Genomic DNA, 17,009 nt, shown 5'->3' on the forward strand with positions numbered 1-17,009 from the left:
TTCAGTTAATTTCTTATCTTTGTAGCAGAACAGAACACTGAGTTGGAGAGGGAAATGTCTGAAGGGACACAGGAAATGCAAAGGATTGAAGTAGTTAGGACTTGCCTCCCTGACCCATGTGTCCGCCTGGGCAATAGACTGACTAGTCCGCTAGCAGATGGAGGCAAAGAATGGAACCAGAATGCAGTAAAGGCGTAATGTGGAATCCGATCACTGAAGACCATTGACTTGGTGTAATATAAGGGGTGCTCTAACTATGCCCTAATTGTTTTCCAGACTTGACCTGCTCCCTTGGATTTTGTCTATTAGTGGTTAGTATGGATTCCAGTAACATCAAAATAAAAATTCTGTTACAGAATAGCATTAATCTGCACAGCACCTCAAATCCTAGATCTGGCCCCTTCCCCCAGTGAGCTTCACACCAGATACAGGATATTCAGGAAAGGAAAGTCTGGGGATTACTGAGGATCCCGAAGGAGGAGGGATTGCCTTTCAAAGCTAGCTTTTAGCAGGGTTAGAGGAGGAAGAGGCCTGGTATGTGAAGCCAGAGAACTAGTTCCAGGCATCAAGGGAAGCGTGGTAGGAGGTACAAGGCCAAGAATGGGAAAAAGAACAAAGAGAGAAGGGTCATGGGGAACAATGAGATCAGCTGTGCCCGTCTCGAAGACCTGTAGAGTTGTCAATGAAGATTACAAGGGGAAATAAGGAGGTCAGTTTGGGGGGGTGATTAGTTTAGAGATGACAGTAGACATCTCCTCCTTCAGGCTTTTGGCTTTGTAGGAGAGATTGGAGATAAGGGGGCAGGTTTTGGGTGTATTGGAATAGCAGTGGTGGTTGAAGCCATAGGGTCACTTGGAGGGAGTAGATCTTAATATAGCGCGCACAGCTATGAGCCCAACAGGCTCTTACATTGTAATACTGGGTACGAGGTTCTCTAGGGCTGATGAGGTTTGTAAAAACTCTCATCGTGAAGCCATTTTCACTGTAGCCTGTGGGCCAAATGCATGACCGGCAGAGTTCTGAAATCTAGTTGTATCCAAGATGATGGTGGCCCTGGGAGACTATTGGTCCCAGCATGTAATGCCCCAGCTGCAGGCCACAACTTTGTGTTGGAGTTTGTGGTGGAGAATGCCTACAGTCTATTCCATTTTATAAAAATTAGCTGCAACCTTTCATCTTGTGGCAAATGGTAAATGCAGCCTTCAGTTGTGCAAAGCTTGGACACACTTGATGGTAAAGCATTGTCATTAGATCCCTGTTGCTGCCAGGCATCTTGCCAAAAATGAAACACTTTAACAAGTGCCGTGTACACATATATGGGTTCAGAATGTTAATGAACTAGTGGCAGGAAACTCTCAGGTTTATCATGTGACTGTACTATGGTCACATGGATGGTTACCTGCTAAAATTTCTTTCCCTTCCTAATAGTGACCTATAGTACAAAAACGTTTTTTCCCTTCACTCATCTTCAAAAAGGTCAGGGAAGTTCTTCCCATCCTAGTTAGAAAGCTAAATTTATGTCTAATGTCAACAGCAATAGACTAGATCTCTCCTGTTCCTAACAATGGACAAAAGGGTTACTGCTCGAGCTACAAACAAAAGTTTAAGGCCTTATTAGTAATGAGTAAATGCCATATAAGTGTGCTTGTGTGTGTACATGTATATGTACACACATATGCATATATAATGAGACACACTCTGGTTATATATTTTCTCCAAAGTTTGAACTCTGTATGTCGCTCTGTAACACACTCTGATGAAATGGAAAGTTGAACATAAATCAATGTCTGCTGCTGTTAGCTATGCATCAGCAGTTAGTGTGAGAGATGCACCATAACAAAGCACTAGCTAGTCAGTGTTCCTATACTGCCCCCTAATGCTTAGAGATCTTGGGACCTGTGAAAGATGGTGGGATTTCTAAGTTGGTTTTTCCTTCGCCTCCTTAGCGTTCATTACCCAGAATAAATGCATTTGTTTACTAGCTTGTAATCCTGTTGGTAAAACAGAAATGAGACTAATGGAGGAGAAACTGAGGTACTGTGTGTAACTCATGATTCCCCCTCGGTGAAGCTTTCAGGTTACTGTGCTTTTTTGGTATCACATCAGATGTGTCTCATTAATATTTCTAAAGCCTTGATTATTGCACTTCCAAGTAGCTCTTATTTAATTGTGTGAGTGCTTCTATATTACTTATTTCTCTTGTGCTGGAAAAACGGGAGCTCCTTGTCATTTCATTTATTTTCTTCTTGGGTTTCAGGCATAAACACATCACTCCTGATTGTGTAATAAAGCTCAGCGGATGCCTTCGCCTGCTAATAAACCAGTGGCAGTCTGTTTTCTCTCTAAAAATATGGGGTGGGAACTGATTGGTTTAAAAAAACAACAACTCCAAGTAGTGTAGACACCAGACTGCTGCTTAACCAGTTAATAGGAATAGACCAAAAGAGAGTGTAGCCGGACTCTGCATTCTAGGCTCCCCAGATCAGGATAGTGGGGCTGCTGCTGCACCACCAATGTGTGTCGCAGGCTACATGAAGAGTCTTGGTCTGGAGCTTGAGGGCCAGAATGTTGCATCTCTCTTGCCACAGTTACAACATTCCTTCCCCAGGTAGCCTCGTGCGTTGGGGAAAGGACCGCTGTAGCCCAGAGCAGACCTGTTTGCACTTAAGTACATGTGTAGCCAGCCAACCCTGGTTCTTCCATGGAGCCAGAGAATGAAGCCACCATCAGCCCACCCTAGTGGGGTTAGTGCACCACTCTTACAACCCTGTCACTGCTGGTTTCGTAGGAGTGGGAGCCTCAGGCCATCAGGAGAGGATGGCTTTAAGGAACAGACATTGCTGGCAGGGCCGTTCACATATAATATGAAGTTAAGGGGAAACAGAAGGAATTTTCCTTACTCTGCTATCATGTCAGGAACCAACATTTTTCACAAGTTAGCCTTGTTACATGGGCTTTTCTACTTGAATGTGAGCTATTTCAAACACCGATTTCTTACCCTCACTACTCTGTGGACCCCTCAAAAGAGCAAAGTGCTGGCAGCAGCCACAGAACTTTGCTCTCTTTCACCCACCACCTCTGTGGATCAGTCTCTGCTAGACAGCATGAGAAGGGCAAAACACCCTGTCTCCTGCTTCCAGGCGAATGTGAAGGTGAATGTCATGAGACTCCTAGGAAGCAGCAAGAAAATACAGGGGTGAGGGCTTATCCTATTCTGCTTGTGGAAAATATTCTCCAATAGGCTTCTCCTTCCCAGCCCCCGGGAGGGCCCCCACAGATCAAATCTCTAATGGTTCCCCATGGGGATATCTCGATTCAAAACTCTATTAAGTGGTACGTTTTGATGATACTGTCTAGCCAGGGTTCAACATGCTTCCTGGGCATTGCTCTCCATAGTGGATTTGCATTTTCCACCAGCAGCTTCGACATCTTCCCTCCCAACTGAGGATGACCTCTTTCCAAGAGCGCATGGGACTAAAGATCAGTGGTATTAGCCTTCCAGCTGTTCACAGCGGAGGCTGGCTTTGTCTGGCTGACCATTACATCTGGAAATGATGTTCAGCCTAGCTAGCGGAACAGGGTGTTCAGTCATACAAGAAACCTGCAATTTAGAGTTTGCAACAAATGCTGCCTGCCCCCTTTCCTGTGAGACAAGGGCTGATCCTTAGTGCTCTTGGTTTTCTGTTTATGCATCGTCCCACTTTCAAGCCTCCATTCCAGGCTTCTCCTTCTCCTAAAACAAAGAGCTATCTTCCTAGAAACTCAGGGCACTTGAATCACTACCTTCAGCAGTCCTCTTTGCTTTTCTAGGGTATAGAAAGCTGTAGCGTTACGCATAGAGCTCAATTATGGGATCCCGCATGGCTTCTTGTGACAACCAAAGCCCATTTTTGCTAAGCACGTCCAGTGCCTCAGACAGTTTGTGAGAGACGGCCAAAAGCGTACCCCGTAAATGTATTCGCAACAGGAATGGTCTAGAGAGCTCCAAGACTATCTTCTGCAACAGTAGGTTCTCATGGCAAACTCAGCCCCACAATACAGGTGCCAACAGACAAACCCAGGGGAAGCAGGGTCCAGTTGTTGTGGAGAGAGATGAGTTGCTTTCTATCAAACGGGGCAGGAAATCAGTACCTCACGGTCGACACAAGAAATCTAGCAGGAGATTATTTGAGCAGGCAGAAAGTTTTTCCCAGGGAGTGGTGCGTGCGGAAGCATTCACAGTGGGTATATCAGCATTGCCCTAGTATTTGGATTGGTGAGAACTTGCCAGATCTGTTCCACAAGGGACTCATTCCCATACTTGGAACTAGTTACTATGTTTTCCTGGGCCTTCCCCTGAATATGATGGGATTTCCAATAGATTCTCTCCTTGGTGGTTCCTTGCAGATGAAGTGGGCTTTGTTGGCCTCCTCTGGCATTTCAGTTAGTTTCCAGGAGGATTCACATGTTGGTTGGCTTTCAGATACCCCTTAAAATGAAAGCTCTCGACATCACGAAGCCATCAGATGGGGAAAAATCTCTTCTGGCAGAATCTCTCCTCCTGATGGTGGTATTAATTTGGACCAGCGTAAAGAATTATTGTCCTGTTTTGTCCTTTTTCTCTTCACACTGCAACTTCATTGTCCTTTAAGCACCTTCTGCCATCTGTCTTTCTAAACAGTGTTGTCTGCCTTTGCATGCCCAGGCTGCCAGTCTGGGAACTCTCCAGAGGGCTGTATTTGGGTTCTTACAGGAAAACAGTGGGCTTTCCTTCCATTATTTATGACAAAGGGTCACGTGCTCCTTTGGTTTGAATTGGGATGCAAGACTTCTCCCTCAAATTGTTGTCCTAACCTAATCACGCTTGGACTGTAGGGGGTGGGGGGTGCTGGATATTCTAAAAGAGCGCTAAAAAGTTCTCATGAGGACAAGAGAGAGGGAAATCTTTTGATAAGCTTGGTTGTGTGGGAGGGAATGTAAGCCTCTGAAATTCAAACTCCTTAGCTAAGGACCAGGAAGTGTATAGGAGAAGACTGTTCTAGAAAGAATTCCCTGCACCCAGAATAGTAGAGCTCATGAGACATGAATTGTAGCCTGAGCCTTGGCAAAGGAGGTTTGCAGAGTGGTCTCTTCTGGCATTCACAAAGGGTTGCAGGTTTAGACTCTTCTCCCCTAGGTGCAGCAGTAAGTTGTAGAGCTCTTCAGACAGTAAGTACCTGTTTCTTACTGTCACTAAATCCTTGTGTAGTTGGGTATATTTTTAAGAGCATTGTTGTAAAGACAATCTCAGACAATGAGGATTCTTACCTGTCAGTAAACTTAGTTTCTGCTTTGCTTTGCCAGTTCTGAGGGCCCCCTCCAAGTGGCTTCATAGCTGGGTGACTGTTTCGGGGAGTGACGATATGGAGCGGGAGATGAGTTATTGAAAGTTTTTGTCTTTAACTCCCCCCCCCCCCAAAAAAAAAAAAAAAAAAAGAGCTTATGTGGTCTGTAACTTATAGCTGCTGGAGTTTGATTTGGGGGAACAGAACAATTGGTTAAAAGAAAATAAGTATTGTTGAGTTACAGAGATGCTTGAAGCCGTTGATGCCAGGAAGGAGTCTATTTAAGGTTTATACTGGGAGTGGTAGGATGAAATGTAGAGAGAAACTTAAACTGGCTTTCAGGATAAACTTTCAAAAGTGCCATAGTGGTTTAGGAACCAAAAGTGACTTAGCAGTAGGTGAGAGAAAGTTGAAGTCATCAGGCCTAGCTTGCTATCCAGAGAATTAATGCTCTACTCACTGTCACACTCAAACCATACACACATAATAGTCAGAAATACAGCCACATAGCTGTAGAGTCTTAAAGTAGTATCTACCTCTAGCACTATCTTAAATAATTCCTCTCCTCGTAACGTCTGAACTCAAATCTATCTACCCAGTCAATCTACACATTTTCAGAAGTGACTTAGGAGCCTTTGTCCCATTGAAAGTCAGGCACTTAAGGACTATTAATATTATTATTAAAATATTTTTCCATAACAGCATTATAAAAGTGACACCCCAGCCAAACTAGCAGCAAAACTACAGCAGTTTAAACATTTCTGAGCGTGGTCAGCTTTACAGTTGAGAAGGCAGCCTCTAGTCCTGTGGCATAGTCTCCCAAGGACAGTGAGGGAAGCTCTCATTCTTTGAAACGTTTAAAATCCCGGCACAAAGCCCACGGTAAATGTAAGGGACTAGAGAGGGTAATAGTGTCAGGACGACGGACTCGGTGACCTATAGTTGGGCTCTTCCTTCTCGTAACTTATGATTCTGGAACATCACAGCTATGGGGGAGGATGAGTGTTCGACAGTGTTCCAAAGCAGGACTGGTCCTGCTTAACTGCCACTTATCCTGAGCAGGGAGAGTAACCAAGCTGTTCAGCAATGTATTGGATACTAAATCCAAACTTGTAGGCAAGAGTCGTCATTTCAGATGCCCGTAGGTCAGCCATTTGAGTCTCCTAGTAATTGAGGTATGGCTTGCTAAACACCCTGAATCCTGCCAGAGCCCTGTATCCTGAACCTGAGTACATGCTGCTGCAGGACAGGGTTTTTTGTTTGTTTCCGGTCATTTGGACTGTAAAATGCAGTTGCATTCCTGACTATTGCCTATATGGCTTGAGTTAAAGTCGAGCATTAATCCTTTGGCTAGCAGGGCAGGCCTGATGCCTTTAATATGCATCTCACCTACTGCTAATGTTGTCATGATTTAACTGTGGAGTTTTAAAGTAGGGGGAAATGATGGCATCTGCTGTTATGGAAAATGCCTCTTTAATCTCTGCAGTGTTTTCTGATCGAATGATTGAAGGTTCTTTGATGCATTCCTGCACTTATTTTGAAGGATTCCAGAGTTTCTCTAATAAAGAATTTATTAGTGATTTAATTTTCCCAGTTGGCATCTTAAAATTTGATCTTTTAAAAAGGGGGCTAGGTTCTATTTTCTACCCAATCAAATATACAATTTCAGACCTCTCTCTAATGATGGTGAACTACATTTTGGGTGCCCTCTTTTATGTTGGAATGTGTACCTAGAGAAATATCATTTAGAACATGGGATACATTCCTTTAGCGAAGTATAAATTGTAGATAACTTGTGGTGTTGATACTTTACCTTGTTATACCATCCTTCATTATTCTCCCCACCCCCAGAGGTACTTGAAAATGTTTAAAAAAAAAAAATTATCTGAAAGTATGCAGCTCATAAAACATGATCCATTTGTGCTAAATTATTCGTGAAAAACACAAACACACACACACACTACCTATGATCGCTTGTGCAATTTTACAAGAAGACAAAACACTTCTATTCTCTATTGGTATAGATTTGTTGCTAAAAGACACATTTCTCATAGCTCATTACAATGGCCTTAACTAGATAGACTATGCTGACAGAAATGGACCAGAACACCTACAGGTACCTGTAATTGTCTTCCCAGACCACTGTGATAAGTCTTTCAGAAGTACCTGAGAGAAGATGAAGCAACTTTTATCAAGCAATGAGTTAAACCATTGTTTCCCAAAGTGTGGGCAGAGACTGGGACAGGTTGTTTCCTAAAGTCTCATCTTTCATTATTAAAAAAAAAAAAAGTTTCTAGCTGTTATAGCTCTGAAGAAAACTTTCAAAATGTGAATTGAGCATAGGTGATTTAGACTCGAGCAGATCTCAACAGAGAACTTGAAATGTCTGAGTTGCAAACTGCCCCATTCGTTTCATTGGGTGCTAAGTAAGATGCTGATGTGTCAAATGTCAACATACTTTGATGAGCAGTGAATAGTTAATTATGTAGAAACAATAGGAATTATGTTCAGAACATCTACCCCAGCCCATCTCAGTGGAGATGACCCGAAGAACTAGCCAGAGTAGGGCTGCTGGGAGGGGAAAATGGGTTTAATTTTTCTGAAAAGGGGCTCAGCTTTCACAAGTTTGGGAAATACTGGGCTAAACCATCTAAAAGAGATATTGAACTAATCACAAAGATCAGCGCTCACTTGCTCAGAAGCACTTGTTTTTTCCTTTTAATACAGAATGAAATCCCTGATAATTAGTCTTGTACCTGAACAAGCATTAAAAAAAAAAAAACTTTTTTGGTGAGCGAATGGCCCCATCCTATTAGACAAGTTAGGTAATGTATGTTGAACATCCTAATAGAAGCGTTGGTTCCCCGATAGGAGACGATGAATTGGCTCCATAAAGCATTCTATATTTCTGAACCATTTTGATCAGTCAGATGAGTTCACTCATAGATTTATAACCAAAAGAACAATTGTCTTGGTTTGGTTTTGTTTGTTTGTTTTAAAGAGGAAAATAAAGATCCAACAGGCACTCTTGGTTGAAATGCAATTCTCCTCGGTTGTAGAACATCTGCAAATATTTAGAGATAACAACATCCAGAGGTTCTGCTTTTTTTCTTTTCTTTTTTTGAATAAGAGGTATGAAATGAATCTTAAGCGGTGCTGTAAAAGCTGGAAGGGTTTGGGATGTGGGAGAGCAGAAGAAAATAGAATGGAAGGCTGCAGTTTAATTTGAGCACAATGGATTTAGTGGCCTCAGGGTAGCAGACAGGAAGTAGCTAACATTTTCAGATGCTTGTTGTTGTTGCCGTTTGAAAACATCCAGCTCCTCCCAGGCTGCATAACAAGTTGAAAGAGCATGCAGCGTAAGTTGAAAGAGCATGCAGCGTTTGCTGAGATGTTTGCATAAACTGTACATCTGCAGTTATATTATCCAGAAGTAGCTGTCATGAGCATTGCTATTGAAGAATAATACGGCCATGAGGATTTGATTTACTGCCCTGTGCTGCTCGCCAACAAAATGTTTCACAAAGTCTTGAATTTCCTGGGAGTACGTTACAATTTCTCGCGTGCTTGCAGCTTGCACAGGGCCATTACTGTCTGTCTGTCTATTGTGGAGCGGAGGAGGGGGGAAGGTTTGGCGTTTCTTGGAAAGGACTCAATTAACCGCTGCTGCTCTTTACGTTGAGCTGTATTTTGGCAAACTGAACTTTCTGGAGATTAAGCAAGTTGTACCAGAAAAAAGGACTGTCTGTTTGGAAGTGTGCAGACAGATCCCATTCCAAGACCAGTTTTTCTTTGGAGGAATTCAGAGGAGATGTGCTGTTGTGAATTGCAATGATCTACTTGCTGATCAGTCTTACTTAAGAGAGATTGATCTCTCCCCTTTTAATTAACACCGGCAGTTAGGGCAGAATCACTCTAATGCTTTTCCGTGTAATGTGGGCAGGGGGTGCATGGGGAAGGGTGAGACGCTTCTCAGACAGCGTGCTTGCCTCATGCATGCAAGTGTCGCTTTTAACCTCTGCTGCTTTGTCCCAGATTATTGTTTTCATGTAACACTTCACCAGGGAAGAAGCCAGTGCTAGTTGAGTGTGAGCTGAATATACCTTCACGCATCTGTTCCATTAGAGGGTCAAAAGATGAAAGTCCCAAGCAATGGCCAATTCCAGATCGAGACATAGATGTTTTCAAATATCTGAGAGTCTCACTCCTTTTCTAAGTGGGGTTTAAATGGTACCTGAAACTTCTCAAACACAACTGTAAGCAGTCTGTGCCCTCATCTAACTCCTTCTAAACCATATGGTAACTAAGCTTGTTAGAAGGAGGTAGACAGCATCTTAAGGGAAAAAGCAAGCACCCAGTCCACGTTTGATGCATTTCAGTGGCAAAACCCCAAGACACACTTCTAATTTGAAGGCTGGATGGGGCATTCATTCGCTGTCAAATTGCTGATGTTTTACTCTGAATCACTTATTCTGTGAAATAGATTTCCTGGTCTTAAAACTTTAATCATAGCTCCAAAATTTCAATCTGCTTTACAACAATGCCCTAAATGTATCTTAAGCACACCTATCTGCAGGCTGGTATATGGAAAACGGTTCTTCGGCAGAAGCTGATTCATGGCTGTATTGTGGGTGCTTAACTCTGCTGTGATGAAAGTGAAGCTTTATTTATCAGGGCAATTTAATGACAGGTGTGTTTGAAACTCTTGCTGTGCATTACTGTTATCTGCAGAGCTCCAGAAGTGCTGTTCTCCTATGCCACTTCTAGTCCTTCTCCACACAGTCAGTCGAACCAATGCTGAAATATTCTTGCCTGTAACCGCTTCAACCACAGACAGGGTCCTGTCACTGATTCTATCGAAATCAGTGTTCAGGCAGGACATTGACTAGTCCCCATTCTTTTCCGAGATCTTTCCCTTTTTGGAGGGATGCAACTGACCATTTGGGAATGTGTAACAGGCTAGAAGTTTCTTGAAAGTTGTTAATTAAAAGTCGCTAGCTACCTTGATTTATTTATTTATTTATTTATTTACAAAAGGAGCTACTCACATTTTGGGGAAGCCACTGGATTTCTTGCCGCAGTTCGCTAATGATGCTTTTAGGAATGATAATGATCTTTATTTTTTTTTATCCCTCTGATGCCTTGTACGATTAACAGTAGACCGGGGTAGGCAACCTATGGCACGAGCGCCGAAGGCGGCATGCAAGCTGATTTTCAGTGGCGCTCACACTGCCCAGGTCCTGGCCACCGGTCCAGCGGGCTCTGCATTTAATTTTAAATGAAGCTTCTTAAACATTTTTAAAACCTTATTTACTTTACATCCAATAGTTTACTTATATATTATAGACTTGTAAAAAGAGACCTTCTAAAAATATTAAAATGTATGACTGGCACGCGAAACCATAAATTAGACTGAATAAACGAAGACTCGGCACAGCACTTCTGAAAGGTTGCCGATCCCTGCAGTAGACCATTCTGCTCTGAAACTGAAGTCCATCTAAGATAAAGGCAGAAGGTGTACTGAGATGCATGGCAAAATGAGAAATCCATCTTTTAGCCTTATTTTAAAAGCAGCTTAAATGTAAACATTAATGACTTTCATCGGTCTCTCCCCGAACGTAGACAGAAGAAGCAGTACATCCTAGTGGCAGGGAAAGCTGTCATATGTTGTCATACTCTCCTTACTCTGTTCCCGTCAGAGCAGCAGAATACCTGGTGTCAGTGATATTACTACTAAGGTTCCCCTGCAGGTAGTGCCAGGTTTATATCCCCTTTTCCTTATGTGACAACCTGCCATACCCCAGAGTCAGTGAAAATCTTGAAAGCCCCTAGATATGCAACCAACCCAAGTAACTCATGAATCATAGAATATCAGGGTTGGGAGGAACCTCAGGAGGTCATCTAGTCCAACCTCCTGCTCAAAGCAGGACCAATCCCCAGACAGATTTTTGCCCCAGATCCCTAAATGGTCCCCTTAAGGATTGAACTCACAACCCTGGGTTTAGCAGGCCAATGCTCAAATCACTGAGCTATCCCTCCCCACAATGTGTGAGACCATTAGGTTTACATAGACACTTGCCATTGCCAGGTTAAGCACCAATACACAGAGCCAGCTCCAGGCATCAGCCCAGCAAGCAGGTGCTTGGGGTGGCCATGGGGAAGGGGCGGCACGTCGGGCTCTTTGGGGGCGGGTCCCTCTCGGAGGGAAGGACCTGCTGCTGAATTGCCGCCGAAGAAGAAAGTGGCAAGTGGCGCGGTGGAGCTGCAGCCGATCGTGGCTTGCCCCTTTTTTTTTTCTTTTAGCCACCACTTGGGGCAGCAAAAACCCTGGAGCCAGCCCTGCCAATACACAGGGATGCTCAGTCTGGTAATTCTCCAGGGTGTGTCAGCTGGTGGGAGAGGGTGGTTTAGCAATACTGTTACTGAAGCTATGGCCTTGGCTACACTGGCAATTCACAGTGCTGCACTTGCTGCGCTCAGGGGTGTGAAAAAACACCCCCCCCCCCCGAGCGCAGCGAGTGCAGCGCTGTAAAGCACCAGTGTAATCAGTGCTTGCTATTCCCCTCAGAGAGGTGGAGTACTTGCAGCGCTGCAAGAGAGCTCTCGCAGTGCTGGCAGCGCGACTACACTCGTGCTTCACAGCGCTGCCGCGGCAGCCCTGTGAATCCGCGAGTGTAGCCAAGGCCTAAATTGCTCTTGGGATAAGCCCTCTGCTCTGCATGGGAGCCCATAATTCTTGGGTATTCTGGCCAATCCAGCGGAGTGGTGACAGTGCTGCTCTCACTGAACTGGATAGCTCCCCCTGCTGGCGCGTTTCTGGGCTGACTGCAGCCTTCCCAGTTGCTCTGCCCAGAATGGAGCAGACCTTTCCCCTTCTGTCTGTGACAGAGCCTTTCTCAAGTGATTTCTCCACCCCCCCCAACCCCCCTTTCCGGGAAACAAGGTTCCGGTTTTGTTTTTTGTGTGGTGGTTTTTTTCCCCCCTGGCAATTCCCTCACCCCAGCTTGGCTTCTTGGAATGGAGAGAACCTTCATGAGTAGTCCTGCCCCCCGCCCTTCCTGGCATGTTCAGTGCAGGGTTCTTACTGTGCAGTGCAGGTGCTTCTGAGCTCCGAAGGATTCCCCAAGCACTTACCGCCCCATTTGGGGGTTCAGCAAGGCAGTCTTCACACTGGGCGCTGGCCTGTATCCCCTCCAGTAACGGCCTTTCCTGCAAGCCAGTCCCCCACGCCACCCACCCCCCCACACCCCCCCCGCTCTTCGCTGGCAGATGGGTTGGAACTCCCCTGGGGACAGCAGCAGAACACCGCCTGTCTGCTCCCCCTGCAGAGCCTGAATCCAGCCGCAGAGCCTGCAGCCATGTTCCAGTAAGGGCCAGAGACTCCCTCCCAGGGAGTCCAGCATCAAACTGTGTGTTCTTCCGGATAGAGCAAGCCCTGGTGTATCGTGGTTCCTTGATGCTTCCTGATCTCAGCTCCTGCTGCTTTCTTGGCCTTACGGAGTCACATACCGATTCTGGCATCGGCGAGGCCCCAACACACAATGCCTCTCCTTTCCTCCGGGAGTTACCTTAGGATCCCCTAAGAAGGCTTTTTGCACAAGGGTCTGAGAAGGTGCTCATTGAGGTTAGTCTCATCACTGTGCCACACTCCCTCCCCTGCTGAAGTCATTGGTTGCATCCTGATATCTGTCGCTATGTGTAGCTGTAGCTACCAGTTGCCTCCTGATTAGGTCACCCGGGGAACCAGAATCTTTTTAAGTGGTGCAACTGGTCCTTACTAATGCTCCTTTCAAACAGCCAGCCTTGGTGTCTGTTTCCTGACTCTTCAGATCGCCTTTCTCCTGCCTTTCAGTTTGGTCGGAGGGTTAAGCGAGCAGGGTTCCTTTATTGCATTTTTGTAGACCCGTAGTTACAATTCTCTGGCCGGGCGGGTTTGCATGACAGCCCTAGACTGTGCCTGGCTTAGAACACTGAGCTCCTCCTAAAGCAGGCAACGGGAAAAGGAACCATCAGTCATGAGCCTTTATGCCACTTACAAATGCACTTTCATTCTCAGGAAGCGGTCTGGGCAATAATTTCTGTCTGAACCATTCTCCTCTGCGGAGGAAGGGGTAATGCCTTGCTTGTGGTGTTGGGCAGTCTCATGAAAGCGGCTACGTTCTCTTGCTTTGCCGCAGCGATCAAACGATCCCATTCCCCAGGTAGATAAATCACCACTCCAGGAAATGCTATAGAGATTGGGGTTCATTCTGCCAAAGATGCAAGGTATTGGATGGAGAAACATCAGCCCTCTTGGCAGTCTTGTAGGTTTCTTCCCAACTTGTGGTCAATTCCTTCTTTCCCAGTACATTACAAAATTGAGTTGGTCTTTTCTCTTTGGATACAGTATTTGGGCAACAGGCCTGTCTCTCTGCTCTGTGTATGTTTCAGGATGAAGAGGGAGTGGTGTCTAATCTATAAATAGAGAGAGAAAATACTTCTTGTGGGAAATGGCCATTTTTGAGCTACGAGCTACCTGAATGTACATCATAAAGGATCTCTTTAATCTTGAGGCAGTTTTAACTAGCAAGGGTTTCTCTGTAGTGTCTTTCATTTGACCCACAATCACCCTTTTCTTTTATTGGTAGTGACTGTTGTTTTTGTACTTACTCACTAAGCTACAATTCGCAGCATGTGGGTGGACTTCATAGACTTCAGTGGAGTTCTTCACAGGCTCAGCAGTCCACCTGCATGTTGTCAATTGTAGGATCCAGGGCCAAATTTACTTTCCCCATGTGGTTGGTGGGTGGTGATCACACTGGCAGCTTCCCTTAAGGTCTGACTTCTGTCTAGCATAGTGGATCTATCACAGAAGAAAGGCAAAATTAGATTTATTTATTTATTTATTTATTTATTTATTTGCATGTGACTGATTTCTCCTAGTGACTCTGGACAGACCCCATTCCCTGTGCTTGTCTAGTTGGTATTCAGTAGATATTTGGTTTATTATGGGATTTTCTCCTCTTTCAGTTCAGGGAGGGAATGTTAAAAAGGCTTGAAATGTCCCAGTGAAATAAACAAAATGATTGGTGTTCAAATTGCAATGATTCTAGCTTTGTCCTCTCTGCTTTGGAAGGATTTCTCTTGGGGAGGATGTCAGTTCTGCAAACATGTCAGCAGGAGGAAACATTCGGAGAGTTTTTTTTAAAGTGGTGGTAGGACATAGTGGGACGTTGCAACTCTGAGTTATGACTTCTGCCCAGAATAATGAATCTAGGAGAGGCAAGAGAGAACTATTCTTGCCTTACTGTACTAGTTATAAATTACAAGGTAGGACTAGTTATGTATATCCTGTTAATGCAAGAGAGTTTCATATATATGAGCATATAAACTAAACATGGAAGATTGACAGAGGGCTGTTTCTGTTTTAATCTTTGTGTCTGTGTCTTTCTGTGTAACACTTAAAAAATTCCTCTTTATTTACGGTGCACTCAAGTTTCTGTAGTACAAAAAATTTGCAGGTGCAAATGTCCTGCCTTCATTAACTTCCCCTCCCTTTTTAATTTATGTGATTTCAATTTTCTTTCCCTGTACTGTTAATTAGGGGACCCCTCTAATCAGTACCATTATCACAGTGGTATTCATGTTTAGGAAAGCTGCTAAACAAATGCTTGCAAAATTGCTAAATGGCTAATTAATGTCTGTTAATTAAGAAAATTGCTCATGGTAACAAACCATGCCATTGCTGGCAGCAGCTAGAAGGCGAACACTTGTTGAAATTAGTAACGTGGCAGGTATAGAACATCTGCTGCTGTGCTTTTACTGAAGTGTGTGGCTGCTTCACATAACATACTTACAAGGCTTATTTGCTTTCTATACCAATTACAAGTTCTTGGACTTGAATTTTTATTATTATTTTTTTTTTTTACATTAACATGCATCAATGTATTCTTGCTCAGAGCTCACATTTTCCAAACAAACTTTCTCTTTTCATGCTTTAAAGGGGGAAAAAATTGGTGTTCAACCCAAAAATGTCAGAAACTGCTGTCTTGTGGTGTTAAAAGCTACATGCACTAATCTTTCTTTTTTCCCCCAGACATGTTTTAGTATCGCTTTACTCAAAAGAAACTTTACTTGCATCATTAGGTCATTCGTCTTGGGGAAGGATATTGGATCTTTAAGGGTAACAACACAGCCCTGCATGTAGAAATGGATTGGAGTTGTGCCATCCATTTATTGGAGCTAAACCTAGGCTTCAGCTTCAAAAATATCTGGCACAAACATGGGATGTGCTTCTAAGCAAGATCTTTGCCTCTACATTATTTTTAATCCCTTGTATTAACCATTGACCCACAAATCAAAAGGAAGCCCTTTAAGGTGTTTCCTACCTTCAGGAAAGTGTGGGAGGGTTGTGGAGAAGACTTTTTTTTTTTTCTCTCCATACGCACACTTTCAAAGCGTATCCAAATGTATTTGTCATTGCAGACTGGTTGAATTCTGAACCATTTACTGTAATGTTGCTGGTGTGCTTTGACAGATGTCCTATTTTTTTTTTTTTTTTTTTTTTTTGCAAATATCATTATTCGTTGTTCAGTTACAAATGAATAGAAACTCATCTAAAACGAGACTGGCTTCCCTACAAACAGATCCACCAATAAATCCTTTTTAGCTCTTTCTGCGCTTTCATGTGCTAATCTATAACCTCCTTCTACTGTCTGACCTCACAGGGACCACCTGGTTCTCAGCCCTCGCCACACGCACAGCCTCCACCTCACAATCCTAACAGCATGATGGGACCCCACAGTCAGGTAAAGACACTAGAAATATGTAGGGCACTGATAACAGGGCTTGCGTTCTGTTTTGCTCTTTAAGCTTGTTGGGTCTGATTGTCAGCTGATGTGAATCAGCAGAGCTCCTTTGATCCTCATGGAGCTTCGCTGATTTACGCCAGCTGGGGATCTGATCCTCAAATTTATTCTTCCAGCATCATGCCAGCGCCAATGTGAAATGTTTGTTTCCTTTTGATTTTGTATGTTCAGTTGACAATGGATTAGAAAGTCCATTCGTAAGTTTCAAATATACATAGTTATGATAGTGTGAGAACTTTGTTAATTTGTGTGTTTTTGTTAAAAATTGCATTCATAGCACTTATATGTATATATGGTTTAAGTGCTTGGCTTTTGGTTCTTGGCATTGGGTTTTTTGTTTTGTTTTTTTTGCTTCATTTACCAATTTTCTTTTTCACTTGGAAAGTGTCTAATGGTCAGGGTCTCCCATGCACTAATTTTAGCAGCCTTATATAGTACTCTCCAAGTAGGTTAAACAATCTCGCCAACAAAAATAAATCTGTGAAAAATACAAAAATGGAGTGTGAAGATCTGTTTTTACCAACTTATTTTTAAAAATAAAGAGATTTCTCCAGAAAATTGTGTAGATTGTAACCAGAGTCTGTCTGGAATGTAGTAATTCTCTTTATCTGCATGCTGTGAGTGCATCCTGTCATTGAACTAATTTCATGTAATTGCAGCCTTTTATGTCACCGCGATATGCAGGAGGTCCCCGGCCCCCCATCAGAATGGGAAACCAGGTATTGTATTTCCTTCATCTGTTACCTGAGTTAAGTTGGGGATTTTAAACTGATTTTTTTTTTTGGCAGTGGGGGAAAACTAGACTTCCACAGAGCTGAAGGTTTCTTATATTCTTAGACGACTTTGTGGTATCTGTTAA

The 17,009-nt window shown here is 43.6% G+C and overlaps 1 protein-coding gene across 4 annotated transcripts in view; it reads left to right on the top strand.

Annotated features, from left to right (window-relative positions):
- Nucleotides 1–17,009, top strand: part of SSBP3 (single stranded DNA binding protein 3) — a 140,880-nt gene that overhangs the window by 98,597 nt on the left and 25,274 nt on the right. For 2 of the 4 annotated variants that reach the window (XM_054037271.1, XM_054037273.1), the window contains exons 6-7: nt 16,010–16,090; nt 16,810–16,869. In XM_054037271.1, the coding sequence (XP_053893246.1) occupies nt 16,010–16,090; nt 16,810–16,869 (141 nt within the window). The remainder of the gene's footprint in view (nt 1–16,009; nt 16,091–16,809; nt 16,870–17,009) is intronic. The other 2 variants (XM_054037274.1, XM_054037275.1) reach the window with 1 other exon arrangement.

Source organism: Malaclemys terrapin, chromosome 8 (assembly GCF_027887155.1).
Source record: "Malaclemys terrapin pileata isolate rMalTer1 chromosome 8, rMalTer1.hap1, whole genome shotgun sequence".
Taxonomy (NCBI): domain Eukaryota; kingdom Metazoa; phylum Chordata; order Testudines; family Emydidae; genus Malaclemys; species Malaclemys terrapin.